Source organism: Musa acuminata, chromosome BXJ3-11 (assembly GCF_036884655.1).
Source record: "Musa acuminata AAA Group cultivar baxijiao chromosome BXJ3-11, Cavendish_Baxijiao_AAA, whole genome shotgun sequence".
NCBI lineage: Eukaryota > Viridiplantae > Streptophyta > Magnoliopsida > Zingiberales > Musaceae > Musa > Musa acuminata.
In genome coordinates this window covers 2,913,617-2,938,888 of record NC_088359.1, presented here as the reverse complement: position 1 = coordinate 2,938,888, position 25,272 = coordinate 2,913,617, and the positions used below count along the sequence as shown (strand labels likewise).

Here is a 25,272-nt window from a genome sequence, read left to right as displayed (position 1 = left end):
TTCTATTAAATGTTTTATGCTTTGTGATCTTCTGTTGTTAGTGGATGTTTTACCATTTCTAGAGCAGGCAACGTTTGTTTAGTGTTTATGTGATTGCTGGCATATTTGCTATGTTTCCTGCTTTAGGTTTCTCTAGCTATCTTATGATTTGAAACATGATGTTTGGACACATTCCTGATTAACAGGATTTCATATCTTAATTGGGTGTCTTCATATGAAGTGTACTAGCTGAATTGCTGGTTTCATATCAGATCTTTGTGACCGTTCTTTTCGAATTAGGTCATTGTGATACTCATTTTCATCAACTTATTTTGCTTCCTATATTCTTTTGTTGCTTGAACTAATATATTCTTCTATCGATATTTCATGTATCAAAATAATGAACTTTTAGTAGATTTTCATTACTAACTATAGCTTGCTAACATAGTTGTTAGGATCATAAAGGCACTAAGAGGGGGGGGGTGAATTAGTGCTTTTGGAATAAAGTTGCGATTTGAAAAATTTCGATAAAAAATACGTATTGGAAATGCATTTAACTTAGAATGTGAGAAAGGGTAGTGAGCAATTAAATCAATTAGTAATAGCAAAAAAAAGTCTGAAGAGAAATGCAAACTAGATTTATAGTGGTTCAGTCGTCCCGACCTAGTCTACTCCTGATTCCTCTTCCCTCGAGGCCACCGATTTTCACTACCGATCTTCTTTTCAATAGGCGAAGATCAACTACCCTTGTTACAACTCTTTCTTCTTTTCACAGGCTTAGGAGAGAACCCTCACACATCTCTTTTACAAGAAAACCTCACACCTCTCTTAGAATGATCTCTAAATTTAAAGAGGAAGAGACTCAACACTTTTCAAGAGAGTTTACACACTTCAAATCATAAGGTTTTCATGCTAGTTACTCTCAGATCACCATAAGCCTTATAAGCTATCTAGCTCTCTTTCAGGATCGACTTTCCTTTTGGAACGTCATATCAAACATTCTTTTTTTGCTTACACTAAATAGGTTCAGTTGAACTTGCATTATAGGCTTGTAGCTAATCACTCTTATCTCACTTGTAAAGAGTTTCAGCATGACGAGAAGTCATTTGACTTATTATGTTTTTTTCAAGTTATGAGCTCTCTTCCATCTCAATCCTGTTCAGAAAATATTAGTTTTACCTTTTTCTTGTAGTTTTTGCCTAATGCTAAGGATGATGTCACTTTCCAATTTCAATGTCTTCCTTTTTCGGTGGGCACAATTTTGTTACTGCAATATGTAAATAAAAGAGTTTTTGAAACCTGCACAGAACTTATTTATTGGAGTACATAACTGGTGGAAATATGTGCAGGAATGAGCGGAAATTTGGTATTTTTAGCAAGCTGGATGCTTGCTCGTTTGTTACAAATGTTTATGATGATGGCAATCTTGTAAGTATAGTAACAGATTGCTCACCTCATGGAACCCATGTTGCTGGCATTGCTACTGCCTACCATCCTGAGGTATCTTCAATTTAATAATCCACTTTTTAATACAAGAAATTATCTATTTTTTTGACCAAACAATCATCATCAGGAACCTTTGCTAAATGGAGTTGCTCCGGGAGCCCAATTGATTTCATGTAAGATTGGGGATGCACGCTTAGGCTCCATGGAAACAGGGACTGGTTTGACTCGAGCATTAATAGCTGCAGTGGAGGTAGCCTTACTTTTCATAAATGTGTTCAATTTATGAAATTGTGATGATGCTGATCTTCAATTTATTGTGTTTGGTTGGATGATGATTATGATTTTACTTGAGGAATTTAATACTTCTGTATATGGTGTGTTGCACTGCATTTATGAGTTTGTTTGGCTACTTATATGCTTGTAGATTGAACAAGTTTGTTATTTTTTTTGGTGTACCAACCAGCAGTTAGAAGGCTTAATTATTGAAAGATAACAGTTCTTTTATTGATTATGAATTTAATGCAAATTTGTGAAGTATTTCTTCAAATTTCTTGATATTATGCTTTCACTTATTAATGAAGATTTACAAGCCAACTCATGATGGAAATAATATATGATTTCCATTATAATTGACATGATAAAAAGCAAGGTTTTTGTTTTCATCACATGAAGAATGCAGGTAATATGTACTTGCGCTGACTAGGATGGATCAATTGCTAGCTTAATCCCTTTACTGATCCTAACTGCCTTTGTTTAGTCACCTAGGGATTATTGCTTTGTTTTTAACCTAACATAAGATGCTCAGATGCTGCACCAGCAATTATCATAGTGGCTGCTATGCAAGTGTTTTTACTTATCTCCTTTGCAATTGAACATGTTCTTGGTGAGAGAATGTGCTTGCATCAAACTTTGCCAAATAAAATGAACTGTACTCGAGCAAACTTGGTTAAAACCAAGTGTTAGTTTCTATATTCAAGAATGCTCCTAGTTTATGATCTGGGCTTTTAGTTAAAGTTCGAGACTTATAACAGTACATAGTACCAAAGATTAACATCTTGATCTGCTATCGAGATCGGTCCTCGATCAAATCGGTACAATACAGGTATGGTCTAGCGCTGGTCATCAGTTCTAGGCCAAATGAGCACTACTCTTGATGAGTGAATTGATAAAAAATATGTGACCCATAATATTCCAATTTGATTTTTCTTTTTTTTCCATATCTCTTGATCGGTGAATTGATAAAAAATATTAAATCTGGAACATTAAAGTTGGTTAACAATATGAAAGGAGAGACAGAGGTTTCTCTCTCTCTCTCTCTCTCTCTCTCTCTCTCTCTCTCTCTCTCTCTCTTCTACGTGAGGACATTTGACCTCACAACTAGGCAACAAAGATTCTCTTGGATATGCAGCCCACTGTGCCTACTTAACGCACAAAGCTTGTGGAGGGGAACCATCTGCTGGACAGTGCAGAAAGCATATAGCATGTGCATATTGGAATATCGACCCTATGACCTCTCATATGGGCGATGGTATTTCTACAACCCAATCAACAGGTAGAGACAAGTGTATGGAAGAAATTAAAAGGCGAGAAGTTAGGAGAAAGTACAAGAGAAGGAAAAAAAATGAAGATAAGGACTTCAAATGGTGCAAAAATTCATTTTTAATAAGATTCCAACATACAGTAGAAAGAAGTCTAACCGATATCTCATCTTAATAAAATTTTTAATTTATGTTATCAGTATATTTGGATTAATTTCATCAATATTTCTAGTTTACATTTTTGGGAGTTGTAGAGGCCTTTTCTGAGTCTAATCAGTGTCGAGTCCTAATGTGAGAGATAATGGTGAGGCAAGTTCTAGAAACATTAGCAATATGAATCTATAGGTATAAATTTTGTGGGATTTTGTAGAATGATGTGGATTAAGGAATAATTCACACAAAATCATTTAGTGGGATGTATATATATATATATATATACACAAGTGTTTATAAGCCATAAGACATTATTTATGTTTATTTTCTGCTAAATTGATTGATACATCTTTGTTAACTATGTAGCTTGGGTTTAGTTTACTTTCTTAATTGTTCTTTTACTCAAGGTACAGTAGTGGTTTGAATGAACATATCCTCACATTATGTCTTTCAGAATCATTATGGTTCACCATATCTTTGTGAGTATCATAATGTCAGTTGCACTTTGTCTCAAATTTTGTAAGATATATGTCTAAGCATTTTCTCCTACTTCTGTACAGTTCTCCTGATAACATCTTTTATTCCAACTAATAACATATTAACTAGGCATGTCTGCACACTGTTGAAATGTTTCTTACAAGTGGTTCGAGTGGCTCAGAATTTTTTGCACTTCAATCTCTGAAATGGCTTCTTGACAAATTTTATATAAATGTTGCAGCATAAATGTGATCTCATTAATATGAGTTATGGGGAGCCTACACTGCTTCCTGATTATGGGCGATTTGTTGACCTTGTTAATGAGGTAGTATCTTTTGAACCATGCCTGCTATGCTCAAATTATAGCCCCCTCACCTTTTGGGTTACTTTAGTATTTGGCTATTTTGCTTGCAGTAACTGAATGCCAAACTGTATCCTCAGGTTGTAGACAAGCACCGTCTAATATTCATTAGCAGTGCTGGGAACAGTGGACCTGCGTTAACCACTGTAGGTGCACCAGGTGGCACTAGTTCAAGCATAATAGGTGTTGGTGCTTATGTCTCCCCTGCCATGGCTGCTGGAGCTCATTGTGTTGTTGACCCTCCAGTTGATGGGTTGGAATATACATGGTAATTTCTTGTGGCCCTGATCTTGGAATTTAGAGATGTACTGTACATACTTGGGAAGTAGGGATCTAAAATTTTTCCATGGAGTTCTCTGAATGAATCTACAGTGCTGTTGGCCGGAAGGCAGTAGTAACAAGAAGCCTTTTTCTGAAAAAGATGTTTCTAAGGGCAATTTTTTTCAAACAAAAAATAGAAAACCATTCTTTGTCTTTATAGAGTTGGTTTCAAGAATAATATTGTGTTGTTGACCCTCCAGTTGATGGGTTGGAATATACATGGTAATTTCTTATGGCCCTGATCTTGGAATTTAGAGATGCACTGTACATGCTAGGGAAGTAGGGATCTAAAATTTTTTCCATGGAGTTCTCTGAATGGACCTACAGTACTGCTGGCTGGAAGGCAGTAGTAACAAGAAGCCTTTTTTCTAAAAAGATGTTTCTAAGGGCAATTTTTTTTCAAACAAATTTTCAATTAGTAAAAAATAGAAAACCATTCTGTCTTTATAGAGTTGGTTTGAAGAATAATATTTTGAGAACACAACTAAACAGGCCCTTAATTATTTGTTTTTGTTTTTCATATCGTTTTGTGTCATTTAGAATTTTCCTATTTGATGTGTGAATTTGTTGTTTGTTCTTTTAATTTTAAATTTCAACTGTAGATTTTGCAATACTTCCTTCAAAAAGTGATGCAAGTTTTGGTAGTGTGGTGTAATACCTTTGCTAGGTTAATATGTGTAAATGGCAAGGTTGGCCCAGTAATCAACTTAACCATTGGCCTTGTACATGATCTTTCGCTCCTCAATGGTGTCCTTTGTGTTCAAATTTTGCTTTTAAGTTTGGAATGCACTTCTTTTAATTTTTTAGAGTATCTGTTGCCTTTGGATGCTAAAAGGGAGATCTTTTCAGTCTTCCTATAACATTGTCCTGATCACTGGTGGTGGCTTTTGAATATTTAGGCATTTTGTGGATCATATTGCAAGTATGTATTGAGGAGTCTCTTTCAGATATTAGTTGGACCAATAGATACGAATCAGTATTTACAGGTGCAACCAAGGATTGGTTCCAGACTATATACTTCAATACCTGAATTTTAATTTTATTGTAATGATATTGGACAGTACAGGTTGGTATCACCTGATATATCGTTACCATACTGGTCTGATTGCATGCTGGAACTGACATTAGACTGTTATTTAAAACTTTTCTTTTTATAAGAAAATGGTAATATTAGTGTTTTATTCTAGAAAAACCTTTTGTATTTTTGCTAGTGCACATTGATTGTTTGTAGTCCATTAACATTTTTGATTCACTTTGGAGTGTTCTCGAGATTTTACAGGTCTAGTAGAGGTCCAACAGCTGATGGAGATTTGGGTGTGTGCATAAGTGCTCCTGGTGGAGCGGTGGCACCAGTACCGACATGGACTCTGCAGAGACGCATGCTCATGAATGGAACTTCAATGGCATCACCATCTGCATGTGGAGGGGTTGCTCTTCTCGTTAGTGCAATGAAGGTTTGTAGTGTGTTCCTTCTGTTGCTTTGTTCATGCGAGCTGACCTCTGTAGATTAACATATATGAAAAAAAAAAATTCTTAACCTATGAGTTCTTAGGCTGAAAGTATTAATGTAAGTCCATACGTCGTGCGGAGAGCATTGGAAAACACTGCAGCTTCTATAGGTGATGCGGCTGAAGAGAAGCTAACCACAGGCCAGGGGCTCATGCAGATTGATAAGTCAGTTAATCTGTTTCTTGCTATTTTTCCTGTTTCCTGCTGTCTTTCATTTAAACATATTGCTGAGAAATGCTTATTCATAGTTTTAAAAACCTTTGAAGGCTTATGGCTTTACTGAATGTGTGGCAGGGCATATGAATATGCTAAGATGTCTAAGGATTTGCCATCTGTTTCCTATAAGATTACAGTTAATCATGCAGGGAAATCAAGTAAGTCAATCACTTATTTCTTCTGTTCGGTTTCAGTTCATGTAAATTGAGAATCAATGGTGTATGTTCATATTCTTCAAGACAGTTCATGTAAATTGAGAATCAATGGTTTATGTTCATATTCTTTAATATAATTGTTCTGGCTTTGAAATGTTATCTTAACTCTTAAGTCTATCTCACTAAAGTTTTATGATTTATACTTGCTTTAAGTGCAATGCTGCTATAAATGAATGCTTCTTCTCTATGTAAAAACAGAACAAATGCAACTTGACCCAAGAGGTTAGAAATAAGTAATCATATGTATTTGTCAACATTAATGCCTAGAGGTACCTTTTATCGAAGCACATGGAAAGATTATGCAAGTATTACGTTATGCAGAAGCCATATTTCCAAATTTTAGCTTAACAATTTAGAGAATGAAGGTAAAAGTGGTTTTCTTGTTTAAACTTCTCATGGATGACAGCTCCTACATTTCGAGGAATCTATTTGAGAGGACCCAATGCTTGCGAACAAGCTAGTGAGGTGAGCCATTATATGCTTTCTACAATTTTCTGTCATGTCTTTTTTTTAATATGTAGTTAATTTTATCATCCTGATGCATCCTATTATCAAGTTTTAAAGTGTCATCCTGGTATGAATTCAGTGCACTAGCATTTGCTGACACTGGCACTATATCCGTTCCATGCATGCCATGCTAGATGAAATGGCATGGATGCAACATTTAGGAACCAAAATTGATCGCTTGCTATCAAGTAACTGCTTTGAAGCAATTTTATTTGTTATATCTGAAGTTGTGTATAAATTTAAAATATAAATAATGGTAAAGACCTTCTTAGTAAGTTGGGGTTGCAACAGTTAAGAGGAAGACCAGAAATTGTTACGGTTGTGTAGGGCCTTTAGGCCCAGGATTACAATTTCGGATTTTGGATACAAACTGGTACCTAGCCGGACTGGTAAAGTCCCGTTCGAACTGGCATACTAACACATGGTATGTTGATTGTACTGTGGTACCAAGAAGGGGGAGGGGGGACGAGGAGGATGAGGGGTAGAAGAGTACCGGCGGGTGACAGTAGCAGCGGCAAGCTGCGGGAGGGGAGAGGAGAAGCAGAGGAGGATGAGAACACTGATGGAGAGAATAATTCAGCTGAGACTTTAGTGAAAAGATGGGGAGAATAAAGTATCTTTATAGAAGACTGATTGTAAATATATTATTATTTCTATAAATTACTTAAAGAATGTTAGCAAATGGGGATTTGAAGACTATGGAGCACATACCTATTCTCAATAGGCATCACCTCAAGTAAAAAGGCTGCACTTAGTCCTCACAGAAAAATTCTTTCGGTAGTTAACACATGTCCTTTCATGGATTGAACTTTCAGTGCATAGTGTACTACAACGATAGTCCTACCCAAATATTAGAAATAGCTGTAGTGTTGTTGGCAGATAAGGTAATTTACTACTCATTGATTGTGTCCTGTATTAAACTACCAATCTTTACCAAGTACTGCATGCTTTTTGTTGGTGGTTTATTAGAAGTAATTTTCCTTAAGGATTTGATTCATTAACCTTAAAGATCAATAACTTGCCATTATTTAGTGTAAAAAAATTGTACTTGATATTTATTACACGTACTTTTTTACTTGAATTTATGTTGTCTCTTATTTTATTCTGGAAGAAGCTAAAGATAATATTTATATCCATCCAGTGGACTGTTCAAGTTGAGCCGAAGTTCCATGAGGATGCAAGTAATTTGGAGGAATTGGTTCCATTTGAGGAGTGTATTGAATTGCATTCAAGTGAAGAGTCGGTCATCCGTGCACCTGAATATTTGATGCTGACACATAATGGGCGTAGCTTCAAGTTAGTCTGAATCCTTTTTAGAAATGTGCCTAATTTGCTTATGTTGTTTCTTTGGGAATCATTATATTTTTTGCATTAGTACACCTGAATAAGAAAATATCAATATGATATTATTGGTGGCCAACTTCTCCTTGTTAACTTCTTCATTGAAACTAATTTATCAGAAGGGAATTAGGAACAAGGAAGCACTGTTTTTCATTCTTTACTGAGGACTTGCCATTTTCAATAGGTAGATCCCTAAATTTTTTAAACCTACTTTCTTAGGACTATAGCCCACTATGTATATATTCGTTTTTTTTTTTGGCTCTTTTTTCTCTGACTTTTGAATTAGAGAATTTTTTCCCAAGAATAATGCTCTGTTTTTGCAGATAAAGATCATTGAGACTTCAAATTTGTCTCTAACCATTTATTTTTGTACCAAAAATGTCTATTTCTGATAATTTAAAATGGCTAGCATTATTTTTTTTTTGCTGAATACTTGTGCTATTTGTGTGTATTTTTATATGATGTGGAATGCAATTATTAATTTGTGCTTAGGATGTTTGTATTTAGTTTTACGTGCACTTATATTATATTCCAAAGTCATGATTTATTTGAGAAAATACTTCGAAGTGCATGCAGTGGTTTGGTCAACACCAACCTGTACCAACATGGTATAGCAGTAGGTACTTCATGGTGCTCTCTCTAGGACTGGTATCAGTATTGAACCAAAATTTTTATTGACGATGTAGGTTATCAGCTTTTTGATTAATTTACAAGCTTAATTGTGTGGTCAATGAAAAATATTAGCTTGTGAAATCGCCTCCTTTGTAATATACATATATTCTATTAATTCTCCTTATTGTGATGCTAATAAATATAGATTCAAATACTTAAGTGTACTGAGCATGCTTACGTACCATATTAGTCCAACTGCCTCTTGGTACACAATGTAATATAGTTATGAAGTTCTACTAACACATCAACTTTCTTTTGTGTTTTAAAATTAAATTCGAGTATACCACACTATTGCAACATACCATATTGGTCTTGAGAGGAGACTGGAACAGGGTCAGTCTTTAAGATATAACCACTTGCTGATAATTGCCTGCCTTGGATTCTGGTGATGTATATCTGCACATTAAGATCTCTTATGAAGCAATGGATCAAAGCATTTCCATCTCATTCAACTTTTATTTTAAGTTAGTTGCAATGTTAGCATATCCTATGAATTAATTTTATTCTGTCTTTGTTCAGCATAGTTGTGGATCCTGTTAATGTTAGTAATGGTCTACACTATTATGAAGTCTATGGCATTGATTGTAAAGCTCCATGGCGTGGCCCTCTCTTCCGGGTGCCTATTACAGTAATAAAGCCTCTTGCTTCGATGGGCAAGCCTCCAATAATTTCATGGTCCAATGTCTCCTTTCGTCCAGGTAACTAAAGACACTACTTAATCTGTTAGTATGACTTGATACAAGATTGTCAAGCATGCTTGTTTGATCTGGTTTATCATCTTTATAAAGTTTTAGAGCGTCCTTTCCCCTAATTGGATTCCATGTAGGTGGTTGTACTTTTATTGTCAACATCTATCTGATAAGTTTCATGCAACAATGCCAACTTTGGGTAAACATGCATATACTTGATTTGTTAACACTGTTACATCCTGACATTTGTTCATGAAAGTACAGCAATTCTTGCATGAAATGATGAGCATTTTCGTAATGTTCTTGGCTTCTTGCTTTGCTTTTGAGTCTTGATCTTGTAGAAGAAATAATATCACTTTTCATCAAATGTTTGACATTCACATTTTTTATTTTCAATTACAATTTGTTCTTCATTTGCTAGCCTTATTGGTGTCTCTTGAGGAGCTGCATGACCATTTTTCTTATCCATAGCTTTTTATATCTTGAAACAGAGATGTCTATCAACCCTTGTAGCACTTGGCCCTTTACATTTTTTGCATTCATAATTTTCTTAAATAGAAAGGCCATAACATTTTGCAAAAGACTTACTTAAATATCTTATGTGTCTTTTTCACTTGATTTACATTACTTCTTTGGATTGTTAAATAAGCATGCTGGCAGCACAAAGTTGCATGGCACTTGGAATTGCAACTATGCTTGGGGTTGAGTAGTAGTTATTTCCAACTATACTATAAAACTATGCTTTGTCACATCATAGTGAAGTTATGCACTAAAAGATGTTGAATCTAGAGCAGTTAACTCTTTCTTAAAATAGATAAGACCATGTATAGATCTAGGACTAAGGTTCTCAATTTCGATGTTTCGATGTGTATCGCCCGGTATGGGCGGTATGTATCGGTCCGAGAGGATATCAGTATGCAAACCACCTTCTACCGGGTGGTACTAGTGTTTTGATCGGTACCGACGCATATCGACCGAAACCGCTTCGGATTTTGATTGTTGCTGAGACGTGCCGGTTAGTACACCCTGGCGTGGTAGGTAGGGGTATTTTTAAGGTTTTAGAGTGTATCGTCGATATGCCCTGGCGTTCTGATGGTACATACCGATACATACTATACTGAGCAGAGCTCAGTATGCCAATATAGACCGGTATTCAAAACCTTGTCTAAGATTACTAATCAATCCATTTAAAATTTTGACCTTGTAGAGATGCACACTTTTGTCATTCACCTGGAAATTTCTTTGCTGTAGATGAGCCAAGATTCGTTTTGTCCCATTTTCTTGCTGTCTCCACACTTTGGTAAGCTTAATCAGATGGCAGATTCTTACTGAATTGATAAGTTTCTGGACTTATCACCTGAAATTTGCTAGCTTGAATTTTAGCGATTATCTTGAGATTCTTGACTAAATCAATTGATCCACGAAGGAACAACGAAAAGAAAAGGAGAGTAGGATTTAAAGAAGAGGGAAGAGGGGAGAGATGGGATGGGGAAAAACAACTATAAAATTAGCTGTCTTCTACTTCCGCTGGGAGCCACAAATAACTACTGAAAGGAGAGTGGAGAGAGACAAGGGAGAGACTGAGAAGTTAGGGATCACTAAGATTCTCTAAACTTCTAAGCCATGGTTTGAACTTTTAAATGCCCGTTGGACCTTAATGTATGTACCGATATTTGTTGGTTCAACCAAGTACTTATAAGTCTTATAGCTAGTTAACCGTACATTCATTGTTCATTTTTAATTTTTAATATCTTGTTCATTGGTACCAGGATGAGGGAACCATCCAGTATTTTGGTATTGCAATGATCCAATAGTTGAAATTGGTATCAAACTGATACCTAACCTTGACCTAAGCCTAGTGCAATAGAATTTCAAGAAGTTAATCAAACTCTTGTTTTCTATTACAGAAATAGGATTCTAGGATCTTTATTTGCTTGCTATGATTTATGCTTCTGTTCAGGTAGAGGAGTGAATTGGTTTTTTTTTTTTTAAGATGAAAATCCTCAATCAACTAAAACAGGTACATCAACAGACTTCCCGAGAAGTATAATAGCAAAAGAGTTAACTGAATTAGCATCCCAAACACACGGGATATTAGAGGACCTTGCTACTCAAGCAAGGTTGTGGTATATGATTGTCTTCATGGGAATATGGCTCCAACCAGTCACAGCTACAGACTTGGCCAAAAGAAAAATGTCAGTGCAGAGGTTTCTCAAAGTTCCATGGTATAGTAGATTGAGATCGGAAGATGTTGACATCAACTAAAGCATCCATCTTGACCAAAAGATTGTTGAAACCTTCCTTTTTGATCTTTGTAAACCTTCCCATACAGCCCAACACTTTGCCTATAAAGCACCTGTAGCCCAATGGCTGTCAGAACCAGCAGCAACTGGTTGTCCTTGTAAGTTTCTGATGAGGTAAATCGGTTAGTGAGAAAGGATCCATCACGTTCTAGATAATAGTCAGAATTATCTAGAATGAGAGGTGGAAAGAGGAATATGCTACAGGCCTCAGGAATAGGGTTGTGTTTCTGCTCTTCCAGTAAGGCAAGGACCTTGAACCGGATGAACTTAAGTGACGTTGGGCGTTTGCAGTGGTAGCATTGGCATGTAACCTGTGCAGTGGCAATGAGGTGTGGATGGTTCATTGAGCCTGTAGGGTTGGATGCAGTTGTGTTAAAACCTGGCCTGACTGCTTCGAGTCAGGTAGCTGAGCCATGTGCCCTAAGCGAAGGAGTTTGGTAGTTGTTGCATGCTTGTTTTCATTTTTTTGTACCAAAGTTCTCAATTTCAATGTGTACCACCCTATACGGGCGGTATGTACTGGTTCGAGATGATACTGGTATGTGGACCGTCCTCTACTAGGCGGTACCAGTGTTTTGACCACGTATCGGGTGATGCGGGATCTGTATCGAGAGGTAACGGTCGAAATCCGACCATTACTGAGGCGTACCTATCGGATATCGACCGTTACCGAGTTATACCAGTCGGTATGCCCCGATATTTTTGGACTATTACCTCCAGGTATTTTTGGAGGTTTTAGCTCTTTTTGGGCATATCGTCGGTATGCCTCGATGTATTGTACCGAGCAGGGCTCGGTACACTATTACGGACCGAAACTGAGAACCTTGTTTTGTACTATGTGGATTTTACTAAATTATAATTATAAGAAGGTGCTTTTATTGTCCTTTTTATGAACTGTTTGCAGATTATATTTCTCAATGCTATCTATGTGTTGTTCACTCATGTTCCGTATTTTTGTCTTCTCTTTTCAATTGTTTTTTGATTGAATGCTATGAATCAAATTTCTGGGTTTTTATTTATGAAAATAAAGAAGTTACATTCATTGTAAACAACACTTTTTGGTACTTTTGGTTCTTGCTTAATTTTGCAAGTACTAATGTGATTAATATCATAGTTTTGTCCCATGAACAGATGCTAATATGCCATTCATGTCTGCTACTATGTTTTGTTTTCTGTCTTTATGTCTGTGGTCTACTTGAAAAATGATAGGTCATATCGAAAGAAGGTTTATTGATGTTCCATTTGGAGCTACTTGGGTTAAGGCAACACTGCAAACTTCAGGATTTGATACAGCTCGGAGGTTTTTTATTGATACAGTTCAGGTACAGTGCAACTGCAACCCAAATATAATATATATTTTTTCAGATTTCAAGTTGGATATTGTGTAACATGCCGCTTGGCAGATCTGTCCATTAAAGCGGCCTATGAAGTGGGAGGCTGTCGTGACATTTTCATCTCCTTCAGTCAAATCATTCACTTTTCCTGTTAAGGGTGGTCTTACAATGGAATTGGCTGTTGCTCAGTTTTGGTCCAGTGGAATTGGGAGCCATGAAGCTACCCATGTAGATTTTGAGGTGAATCAATTAGCTATTTTTTTACTTTTATGTTGCATGTTATTGAAAGGAAAGATGCTATTTAGGTGGACTAAATCACTCCCAAAAAAATATTGTTGATTGTGGTCTCTCACAGACCTGATGTGTAAGATCCGTGTACATGGGTCCCACTCATCGGGTGTGTGGGGGAGGCATCATCTCTGACACTTTTTCAGGTGAGATTCTGGCTACAAAGTAGCAGCAACCTATCGAAAGCATCATTTTAAAATGATTGTTTACTTTAACCTGATATTAAGCATGTTATAGTATCTAACTTATTCTTTATTTTAATATTTTATAATTTCTGCTTTTGTGTTTGCTAGTTCTTAAGTCCTGTAGTTTGTTGCTGTCCTTTTCTGGGTTTTCTATTCCTTTTTGTAATCTCTTGTTTTCTCAAATTCATGGACTTGGTCATTATAGTCTTATTCATTTAGGTTTTTTTTAGACAAGTGTAACTTGTAGATTCGGCATTAATTTTTTAGTTAAATTACAATCTGAAATTCATGTTTACATCAAAATATGTTGGTACCATTTTCAACAACAATCGGAAACTTCTAAGTTCTTTTTCCTGTAAAATTTGAATTTCTCCTTAGTCCATATATGTCAGTTGATCCTTTCGAAAATTATTTTCTTAATGTCTTACCGCTGAAATATTTTGGTAGTGAATTACAAGGACTTCAAATGCGGTAATAAAAGTTGATATATCTGGATGTGATAGTAGTTGCTCTATGCGATAACCATAAGTTCAAATGTCATTGATTGAATTATAGAAGTGAAACTAGAGAAGTTGTAAGTCAGTGTTTTCTTTGAGCTTTCTCTAAGTCTATTTTGCTTTGCTGCAAGGATGAGAATTTGAGGGTTGAGGATTTTGACTCTGCATAGATTTAGCATTGTACATATGAAAAAAGAAAATTATGAGCACTTTTTTTAGGGGCCTATACATGAAGTCAAGCCAAATTATGGGATACAAACATGTTCCTTTAAATTAAATAAGAAATACATCTACAAAAATATTTTATAATATCTGTAAGATCTTGTATGAAGCTACTGCCATGGATGATTGAGAAATGTTGGATACAAACTTACTTTGCCACATTATATACTGATTAAGAAGGATTAGCTGAGACTCCTTGCCAAATCTTGCCAGCTTGACTTAGATAAATGCTTTGATAATTATTATTGTTATTAATATTATTAATAATTGTTTTTCATTACGATTATTATTATTTTGAGTTCATGAAACTGCATATCATCCTCTTTTAAATTGATGAAGTTTCGCTCTTCCCTATATGATTTATGTATAACTTCCTGTCTTTCTTTCTTTCTTTCCTTAGTGTCTTTTTTTTTTAAGTAGTCCAAATTACACGATAGCTCGTGATGAGTGCCAACATGGCTTGGTAAGTCCATACATGACACATAACATCCCATTGTCTATTGATTGGGCTTGTGTTTCAAAAAATAACATTGACACTGCACACTCAAATTCATCAGTTTTTTGACTCTCTTTGCTTCTCATATCCTAACCATTCACTTTGTTTCCTTTCTTCCTAGATATATAGGCCTTCCCTCCATGTGGTTTATTTAGTTTATTATTGATATAATGTCCTAATATTCTATAGAACATTGATCTGAGAGCATGAAATAAATTGAAAGAGTGTTCATTTTAATCACAAATCATAGTTTGGTTTTTTGGTAGTTATACCAGTAAATAAAGATTCATGCTGCAAATCTTTATAGTGAGTTGATGACTTGATTATATTTTCGTTTTTTCCAAGCAAAGAGGAGGGTAAAGTCACAACTTAGCTGGTTGGTTTAGTTATGTGTCAACCGAAACACTTTCACTCCAAAGGTCTGTGTACTCACTTCCTACTCATCTCTCTCTCTCTCTCTCTCTCTCTCTCTCTCTCTCTCTCAATCTCTCTCTCTCACTCTCTCTCTCTCTCTCTCACACACACACACACACACACACACACACACACACACACACACACACACACACACACACACACACACACACACACACACACACACACACACACACACACACACACACACACACACACACACACACACACACACACACACACACACACGCACGCACGCACTCGTGCGTGTGCATTTTCTCCCTTGGTTCTTCTTCTTTTCTCTCTCATTGTTCAACTTTTTTTATCATTTGGCTGACCTAGCTGGGATGAAACATAGTAGTTGTCTTTGTAACTTGGTATTTAGTGATGCTTAGGTTATTTTATCTACTTTGGAGTGTTATAAAACTTTAAGAGACCATTTTGTTTGATACTTGAGTTATCATCAACTATAAGGCATGAATGTGGATATGGGACCATAGTAATCAAACCTGGATGTGGCCATGACCCGGTCAAACCTGATCATTTGAACAAGAGTGCTAACTTGACTTCTCTATGTTCATGTGACAGTGTATGATGCCCTGAACATTGTTTTTAATTTTTATTCTTATAGTTCTACTCAGCATGTGCCACTTATCTTTGATACTAGCATACTAGGTTGGTTATGGGTTTCTTTCACTAGTTTCTTTGTCCAAATTCTGTAGGTGCAACTGTCATATTCCAATGAAATCTTGCATGATTTGAGTGTTACAGAAATCTAGTTGCTGTAGTTAAAAGTTTAGCTTTAGTTGCTGCAGTTAAAAGTTTAGTGTATCTATTGTTAATGGAAGCATATACCCTAATCTGCTGAGATCACAGTGAGGACATGCTTGATAATGTGGATATGCGAAAATTCCACTTTCTAGAGTTGTTGGAAAAACATTGGGAACTACAGTTTGGCCATGTCCTATAAATTAAATTCACTCCTGTAATTAATGCATTATGCAGCATGCACCTTCCATTCCAATTAATTTTGTTGTCACTGCTTAGTGCTTATTAATTTTGGTTGTACATTAATATTTCTCTTTAGGAAAAGAAGATAAACAAATTATTTGATAGGGTAAAATAGACTTTGAGTTATCTGATGCGCTAAGTATATTTATGGTTAACTGATACCATTATACTTTGATAGCTATTGTCTTTTATTCAATTTACATTTATGTTCTATTTTTTGTTGATATCCACATTTTTCTTGGTGATTATGTGCCCAAATTGTTGATACAATTATTTATATAGTCCAAGGAAAAAGGTTAGCTACATTCTCACGTATTTTGAATTGTGACACAACTCTTATTGTGGATGGATGAAAAATACTACTGGAGGAAAATATGAAGAACAAAAGAGGATAAAAGATTCATTAGTGTACATTTTATGCTATACTTAGTTTCATTTTGCTTGACACTGCAGATTGCATTTCATGGGATAAATATAAATCAAGAGGCTTTGGTGCTTGATGGAAGTGAGGCACCTTCAAGAATTGTTGCTAGATCTCTTTTAGCATCTGAGAAGCTTGTCCCTGCTGCTGCTTTAAACAAGGTAAATTGATGTTTCTGGGAGGGTTGTCAGTCATGCAAGTTCTATAACCAAACACAGTAAATGCTTTTAGATGGTTACATTTGGTAACTACACCTCTTTAATGGCCATGATTTTTGCAGTTAAAAATTCCATATCGCCCTGTTGACTCTAACCTAAGGTCTCTACGAACAAACCGGGACAAATTGCCCTCTGGCAAGCAGATTATGGCGTTGACATTAATGTGAGATTTTTATTAATATATGTAATATTCAAATATTCAAAATTAGAATCTCTTTTTTATCAGCTTCGTAATGAAACAACCTCCTTGTATGTTGGGGTTACTCTTCATTCTGTTGCACAATTCTTCTTGCTTGAGACTGTTATTGTTCTACCAGCTTGTTAGTATATGCATGAATATACACATTCAAAAATGTGCCTTGGAAATCAAACTCAATAAGCATCATCATCCCGTTGCAGACAGAATAATGGAAATTGCTTCACCCAAAGGGGCAGATATTGCTGTGAGCAAAGAAGACTTTTTTACTCTGATAAAATTGTCTATCACTTAATTTTCCTTTTATCGAAGAGTTTACTTTGTTTAGAGAATTTGGCACCATATTTGGAAGGCTGTCTGCAGGTTGGAAACCAGAATTGAACTCTGTGTTGGTTCATGGCATCATTTTGTTTTTGAGACATTCTTTATAATTGAGACCATACTAATGGGAAACGATTTAGATGATGTGACATCCAGATAGTCACTTTTATATTTACATCATTTTTGTTGTTATAATGTCTTCAGCTATAAATTCAAATTGGAGGAAGGTGGTGAAATAAAGCCCTGCATTCCACTTTTAAACAATCGGATTTATGACAATAAGTTTGAATCACAGTTCTATACTATTTCAGATTCTAACAAGGTTTGTTTCTTTATCTTAGTTCTGTGAATTTTTTTCCTATAGTATTGACTCTTGTTTTACTGGCCTCACTTTTTTATTCAAGTTCCCTGAATAATTTATTATGTACATATTTGTTTTCAAGTTTATGTATCCATTTATTGTGGTTTATCTCTCATGAAACAAGAGCATAGTCCTTGCATAATTGGAGTTTATTTTATGCCGGTACTCATTGAAGTTTGTATTATAGGTCAAGGTTTGCCTTACCGGTCTGTACCGGTGTACCGACCAACCATTGGTACGGTATGTACCGAGATGTACCAATGTATTGTATGTCGGTACACCTGAGCATATCGACGGTATGGTAAAAATATTGAAAATAGCTCCAAAAATTCCTGAAAATTAGAAAAAATATTGGATTAGGGTTTTTAAGTCGAGAATAAATATAAATTTAGTATAATTTTAGCAAAAATAATATAAATTATGAAAGAATACTGAGATATATCTTTTTTGGACTTTGAGGAGTAACTTTGTGGTACATACTAGACCTTCCTTTCGTTAATGTTAAACTATCTAAAAAGAAATAATTTGAATTGTTACATATAAGGTTTAATAATTTGAAATAATTTGATGGGTCATATTGTCACATATAAGGTTTAATATTTAAAAGCTATTTACCTTTTTCTGTTACTTGTTTTTCTTATTTGCTTGAGTTAGGAAGTGTTTACCATAGGAATAGGGTTCCAGTGTCATTTCCATGTACTCTGTTTCACAATCTTTCATCCCCATATCATCCTTAACCTCAGTAGAAGCTAATAGGTGCTTATATAGGTTTAGGTTATATTTTCATTTCGAAAGCACTTATTAACTAGAAGTAATTCAATTTCTTATTAACAAAGCTAAATGTGAGAAGTCATAGATCATGGCAAATAAACTACCCACTTGTGCTCTCTATGAACTCTTTCTTGAGAGACCTTCTTAAGAACTTAAGATAGTTATGGGCTGACACATCTGGTTGCTGTTGCTGTTAGAATCTGATTGATATTTCTATTCCAGTCCAATTTTAGAACTTGCAGAACTACTCAGGCATTGTCTGAATTCTTTATTTGTTTATATATGTGATGTTGTCACTAATAACAAGACTCTAGTTCTCTCCTTTTCTTTCAGCATATTTGGGCTGCAAATGGTTTTGGAATTGGTGCAACAACATAGGACTGGATATAAGTACATTAGTCCATCAAGTTTGATTTATCTGATCTTGAAAATAAATTTAACTCTTATTTTATGGTTCCAAAGTTATTTTGTCTATGATATACAATTGTGACTATTTTCATGCTTTTAATGTGGTTTCCCGCACAAGAATGAAGATGCTGGAGACTGACAGTCGTTGGCTTGCTTTTGATTGTTGGCCTAACTGGTCAAGAAAAATGTGTTTGATCATTAAATAAGCAGGTTCCTGTAACAAGTCAGTTTGGAAAGATCTACAACTTGCTGAGGAAACTAGAGTAAAGTTAAAGCATGAAGGACAAAGTAGTTCTTCAGTCATTGTGCAGTGGGTAATGCTTCTAATGTCTTCGACAGAAACTAACTTTTTTCCCTTTTCTTGAGTTGATCTGAGTCCAATCAGATGGATTCAACCAGGAAAGAGGGAGGAAGAATAGTTCGCAAGGTAGTTTTAGGGACTACAGCAGGGATTGGTAGAATCAGTTGAATAGGAGCAGTAGGTATGCGATCAGGATCACTTTAGAAAATAATTTTAAGACAAATAAAATAAAAAAAATAACATCATATGAGAAAATTAAAAGATTCTTATTCCTTTATGCACTTGTTTCTGTTTTTTAAATCTTTGCTCCATCTTAATTTCACTTTTCTTTTCCTTCCCCCAATATCATTCTTCTCAGTTCTCATCGTCTTTTTCTTCGTTGGATACTGTCGGAAAAGTTAGTATGACTTCAGTTTGGTTTAAATTGATTCTCGTCTATTCTGATCAACTTGTGGCTGTAAGACCAAGAAATCGACCAAAATCAGATTGGTCATATGGTAAGAGTTTCATCATTAATTGGATCAATTTTTGCGGCTTGTGTTTGGTACAATTATCCAGATCCAAACCTTTTCAAATTTGATCCATTTCTAGGATCTATCTAAAGCCAAGTCAACAGATTACTGGTCCCTACTCTAGACGTTTACAATACTTGATAAAGTGGTTTAGAACCGAGGTGCTTTGCTATCTTAAGGATATATTAATCTGGCCTACTTGTTGCTGCATTAGGATCTATTGAACTTTAATTATTTAGGAAATTAAAGAATAATGCTGTAGATTTTGAATTACTGTTGCACTTCAAATCTCGGGTCTATTAATGTGCCATATCACTTCCTAACTCAGATTAAACAGCAAATATTGATGTTTAAAATGAGGACATGTACGTTGCCACTGGATTACCAAAAATTTGCTAGCCCCCGCTAAGTCAAAATTGTCTGGTTACTTTTCTTACTAAATACAAATGGTTGTGTGCCAAGTCATTGTCATTATATTTCCAAAAATACAAGAACATACTGAAAGCTCCATTAGCATATTGAGCGGTTGAGGATGTTACGGTCTTGTGGGTATCTCTTTCCAGGTTTTTGGATTTCTTGAAATCTTTTATTTAAAAGTTTTATTCTTGAAATTATTAATTGAAATACAGAGGTGCAATGCAATGAAATGAGAATATGTCAAAGTTGAATTGTTTGTAGTGAAAATCCCAACTACTAGACTTATTTTTCTGTTTTTTCTTCCTTTTTGTGGTTGGGGGTTACTGGGGTGGTGAATGAATGTGCTAAGTTGCATACATTAAAAGCATTATGTATTATGATGATCAATATGATCCCTTATTTCTAAGAATGATAAATTTCATGAAAAGATAAACTTATTTTGGAAGGTCAGCAGTTTTTCTAATAATGTGCCTTTTTTCTCATGATACTTGCTTTTAAGTGTGTCTAAAAGCTGATTTTGTGCTTTTTCTTCCATAGCGTGTCTATGCATCTGGTGATGTCTACCCTCATTATGTGAAGCTCCCCAAGGGTGAATTCACCCTTCGGCTTTATATAAGGTACTTATATATGACATTATGGCATTTAAATAGCAATGATAATTATCAATAAGTAGGGTAATACTTTGTTCTTTCTCTAGACTTCTGGCCTTCCATAATGTATGAATTTGATATTTGATCATTAAAATATCGGATCTTGATTTGGATCTGTTTCACTTGGTAAATACTCACTTAGAGACTTTGTTAGTGATTTCTTTGATTTTGTGATTTTCTTTAGGGGTCCATCTTGCGTTCCTACTATCAGGAATATTTTTATTGGCATTTGGCAAGAGAAATTTTGTCGTTCCTAAAATTGGCTTTTTCAATGTTTATATAATTTCTTTCTTCTTTTTCTCAAAATACTTGAACCACTTGTGATAACTGAACTAGATTAACCCATGAGATTCTCTTTCTCGAGGATCATGTGAATTATTTGTGCCATGTGATTGAATATTCTATTGCCTAGATATACCTAACTTGCAACTTTGTTTTGTTTTGTTGGCTGTGCACTAAATATATTGGGCTATTATATGCAGGCATGAAAATATTCATATCTTGGAGAAACTTAAGCAATTGGTCCTATTTGTTAATAGAAAATTGGAGAAAAAGGTAAAGATTGAAATGCAATGTTGAAATAATTTTGGCATTTGTGTTGTTCAATAGTCCTGAAATATTGTAGGACAATGCTATTACTAACTATTTTTGTCAAATTTATAACAATTAACTATAGATACATCAATTTTTACCTAATTTCTTTCATATACCAATTTATATGTTGACATTAATGATTCTGCTACTAATTGCATTTTAATTACTGTACTACCACAGTTTAGTTCCACATTGAAAGTGGGAGAGGGGTTTGAATTGGTTTGTAGGGATAGATGGGTCACTACCATTGTTATGAGTTTAAGCATTTTGGTCCATGTGATTGAGGCCTATCAAATTGGTGAGTTAGTAATCTGGTGGGTCGATGTGTAACAAATGATATCAGCAAACATAGTATTGGTATAGTGAGGAGCAAAAGTAGGAAAGGATTATCATAAATATGGTTGGTAGCCCTAAGCATTGACATTTTATTATCATATCCATGCCAGTCAATGGCTAAAACGTATGAGGTCCATTCTGTACTTATGTGCCATCTGCTTATATGTCAACACACACAGCAGTAACCAAGAGGACAAGGTGAAGAGGAAGAGGACAAGCTGTAGAAGAAGTGGAGAGGAGGAGGTGAACAGGATGATGATGAAGATGAGGAAAGAGAAGGGGAATAACAGGCGGGGCCGACGGGTGGTGCACGGAGAATGAGGGGGAAAGAGAGAGGGCGCGGGTCCTAAATTTAATTCATAACTTTGCCCCATGGTTGCCATAACCTCAAATCCTCACCTCAGTTGTAAAAGTTTAATTAGTTGTAACCACAACCTGTCTAGAACCATATCTGAACTTCTTTACTCACCTGTGGAAGTAGTGATTTAAAAAGGTGCTCGGGCGCTCGCCTCGCTTCACTTCTAGGCGGCGCGCTTCAAAGAGGTGACACTTGGGCGCTCGCCCGAGCCCAGACGTTGGGCGTTTCGGGTGAGCGCCTGGGTTAAACCATGCGATCGAACCAGCGTTTTAGGTCTGGTTCGGTCTCTGGTGCTTTAGTTGGTTCATTCGAACCAACTAAAGCACCGATATCAGCTGTCACTACCCAACCCTAACCCTGCTCGTTGCCACTGTCGCTGCTCGCTGCCGCTGTCGTCGCTCGCCGCTCCCGCTGCTCGCCGCTGCCACTCCCGCTGCTCGCCGTTGTCGTCGCTCGCCGCTCCCGCTGCTTGTCGCTCGCTGCCGCTGCCGTTGTCGCCGCTGCCACTCCTGTTGCCTCTTCCTCTTTTCTCAGTCAGCACTCCCTGACACTCCTCTTCCTTCTGTATACTGTTAACAGTATACAATATACTGTTATGATTTTGTACCTTAGATTTTCTTAATTTAATAGCATATTTTTATTTAAAATTTTAAATAATTATATTTATTAATTATATTATATATTTTTATATTTTAGCGCCTCGCTTCGCTCGTGCAAGCGCCTAGCGCCTCGGACGTTTTTGGACCTTAGCGCCTTTTGGCGCCTAGCGCTTTTTAAATCACTGCGTGAAAGCAAACTGATGTTATTTGTTCAAATCTGATTTCATTATCCTATATAGATATCTCTTGTAATACGGAAAACAACTGATCGATAAACCTGAATTGTTAGCCTGTGAATAACATTGAACTTGAGAAGCATCTTAATAATCTTGTAGCCCCCCATGGAAATGCCAGCTTCCTAAGCTTTGTGTTAGCTTCAAGCATTTCTTCTCAACTATAGGTTTAAATGATGTATGCCCTTGGGCCAATTCTTAATTGAAGACATGCTAATTGTTGCAAAATTCTTTTTTGAAAATTGATTGTTTTGATATTATGTAAATAGAATAATCTGTTTGTTAAGTGGTTTAGTGCTCCAATATGAATGTTTTGTTGCCCATATATTTGCTGACTTCTGAATGTTTGACATAATTGTTTCAAGATCCCTGGGACCAGGGCCATATTTTGTTGATTGCATGGTCCTGCTTTATGAAATTCATACGATGAGGAATGCATCATATGACTATACCTTTACATCTTGTCATCAAAATAAAGCATACTCCTAGATGCATATTATAGCTAAGGTATCACATACTGGTCCTATCCTCTTTCATATTTGTAATAAGTGTGTTTTCCCCAACAATGTTTTAATATACTGCTTTTGAGTTGGCATTGGTTCCTAAGGTTTGGAGAAAGTCTGTTTTATCCTTGAATATTATGTCGGATCTATGTACATGTCCTTATATGATACTGCATATATGCTATTTGAAACTGTAAACAATTTAATGATTACTTATTTGTCTGATGAGAATTTTGATAGAATGTCTCTCCAAATAGCATGCTTATTATGTATGTTTACATAACCATTTAGTTCTTTTCAGATTAAAGTGAATCTTATGATATTGGTACCTATTGTTTTCTTCGTACTATTGGCTGTCCTGGTACTGTATCAAAATATGCAAACTTTTGAGAATTTTACTGCAGAATACTGATGATTTTGAAATTGTAATTGCAGGACTGCATTCAGTTGAGTTTCTTTTCCGAACCTGATGGTCCCATAATGGGAAACGGCGCCTTTAAATCCTCTGTTCTAGTTCCAGGGTATAGTTTTTAGAAGTTTGTTAGAGCCATATTGTAATTAGGTTTTAGTTTCCTAAGTCATGTTGGATGTGTTCTCAGCGAAGCTGAAGCTTTTTATATTAGTCCACCATTGAGAGAAAAGCTCCCAAAGGTACTTAATGTCATTCTTTGTTGTAGACTTTGTTGTATAACAGCTTTATTAGTGCATCAGGCCCTTTATGTTCTCCTTGTAATCTTTTTCATGGTTGTGTGCTCTTCTGGTACCTATGTTGCTGCAGAATTCTTTACCTGGTGCAGTATTGCTTGGATCAATATCTTATGGTACAATTAGCCTCAAGAACAAGAAAGACGGCCAGAATCATCAACAGCCGCCAGTATCTTATCATATATCTTATCTTGTCCCACCATCTAAGGTCATGATTTCTGGTGCTTTTTCTAATTTTACTTCTCTATTCTAGTGTTGATGCATGGTGTTTTTTGTTTCGTCAGTTTAAGAACTTTGTGAGATGGTTGGTTTGCATTTTTATATCAGATTGCACACTTTGTTCTTTGTTTTGGATCTTAACATGTCTACAACAAAGCTTGCAGATTGATGAGGAGAAAGCAAAGGAGACCATTGGTAGCAAAAAAAGTGCCTCTGAGCGTTTAGATGAAGAGGTACCTAAAGTAGCACAAGCTTGTTACTTTGCTGTTCTATTATTCATCTGTTTTTTAAAAGAAATAACATGTTTAACCTGATATTAAAACACAAAATTCATTTTTGAATATCTCAAAATGCTATTGTGTTCATATTCATTTCATATTTTTCCATATCTCCCTTTAGTTTGTATCAGTGTCCTCTAGTATATGTGTTTTAGTTATGTGACAATTTGACTTGATGTATGTGTTATGGCCACACTAGAATTTTACGGATGGTGACAAGCTTGAATGTAAATTTTGGGTTACAAAAACTTACATGGTTTTATTCATATATTATTATAAGATGACAGGCATGTTATATACTTGTGTGTTTATAGTATACTCTTCTTGTGTTCTATGGTATTCTAATTTCTTAATTTTCCATCAGTTAAGGGATGCTAAGATCAGGTTTCTTTCAGAGCTAAAACGAGATTCTGATGAAGAAAGATCAGCATGGAATGAACTTGCTGCTTCTCTTAAGGTAACATTTCTCTTTATATTTTGTTTATTTATGTTATTTTTATTCAATATATTCTAGGGTAGAATAAGTTTATGTTATGACTGCAATACTACTATTCGAAAGATGAATTTAATATTTCTGTTATACATGAAATGATGAAAATGAAGATTTCAAAAACAATGTTTTTTTAAGTTCTCAGGTAGAACAAGATGTATTGTAGAACATTGAGATGGATGTCTTACGAGTGTGGGCAAAAGTATA

At 35.5% G+C, this 25,272-nt stretch overlaps 1 protein-coding gene across 3 annotated transcripts in view; it reads left to right on the top strand.

Annotated features, from left to right (window-relative positions):
* LOC135652956 (tripeptidyl-peptidase 2-like) overlaps window positions 1–25,272 on the top strand; it is a 46,889-nt gene that overhangs the window by 10,578 nt on the left and 11,039 nt on the right. For all 3 annotated transcript variants that reach the window (XM_065174332.1, XM_065174333.1, XM_065174334.1), the window contains 22 exons: window positions 1,329–1,479; window positions 1,553–1,675; window positions 3,835–3,918; window positions 4,035–4,222; window positions 5,555–5,729; window positions 5,828–5,949; window positions 6,079–6,158; window positions 6,622–6,680; window positions 7,864–8,018; window positions 9,255–9,433; window positions 12,937–13,049; window positions 13,131–13,301; window positions 16,628–16,756; window positions 16,876–16,976; window positions 17,535–17,652; window positions 20,638–20,717; window positions 21,233–21,305; window positions 23,809–23,894; window positions 23,973–24,024; window positions 24,152–24,286; window positions 24,462–24,530; window positions 24,940–25,032. In XM_065174332.1, the coding sequence (XP_065030404.1) occupies window positions 1,329–1,479; window positions 1,553–1,675; window positions 3,835–3,918; window positions 4,035–4,222; window positions 5,555–5,729; window positions 5,828–5,949; window positions 6,079–6,158; window positions 6,622–6,680; window positions 7,864–8,018; window positions 9,255–9,433; window positions 12,937–13,049; window positions 13,131–13,301; window positions 16,628–16,756; window positions 16,876–16,976; window positions 17,535–17,652; window positions 20,638–20,717; window positions 21,233–21,305; window positions 23,809–23,894; window positions 23,973–24,024; window positions 24,152–24,286; window positions 24,462–24,530; window positions 24,940–25,032 (2,536 nt within the window). The remainder of the gene's footprint in view (window positions 1–1,328; window positions 1,480–1,552; window positions 1,676–3,834; window positions 3,919–4,034; window positions 4,223–5,554; window positions 5,730–5,827; window positions 5,950–6,078; window positions 6,159–6,621; window positions 6,681–7,863; window positions 8,019–9,254; window positions 9,434–12,936; window positions 13,050–13,130; window positions 13,302–16,627; window positions 16,757–16,875; window positions 16,977–17,534; window positions 17,653–20,637; window positions 20,718–21,232; window positions 21,306–23,808; window positions 23,895–23,972; window positions 24,025–24,151; window positions 24,287–24,461; window positions 24,531–24,939; window positions 25,033–25,272) is intronic.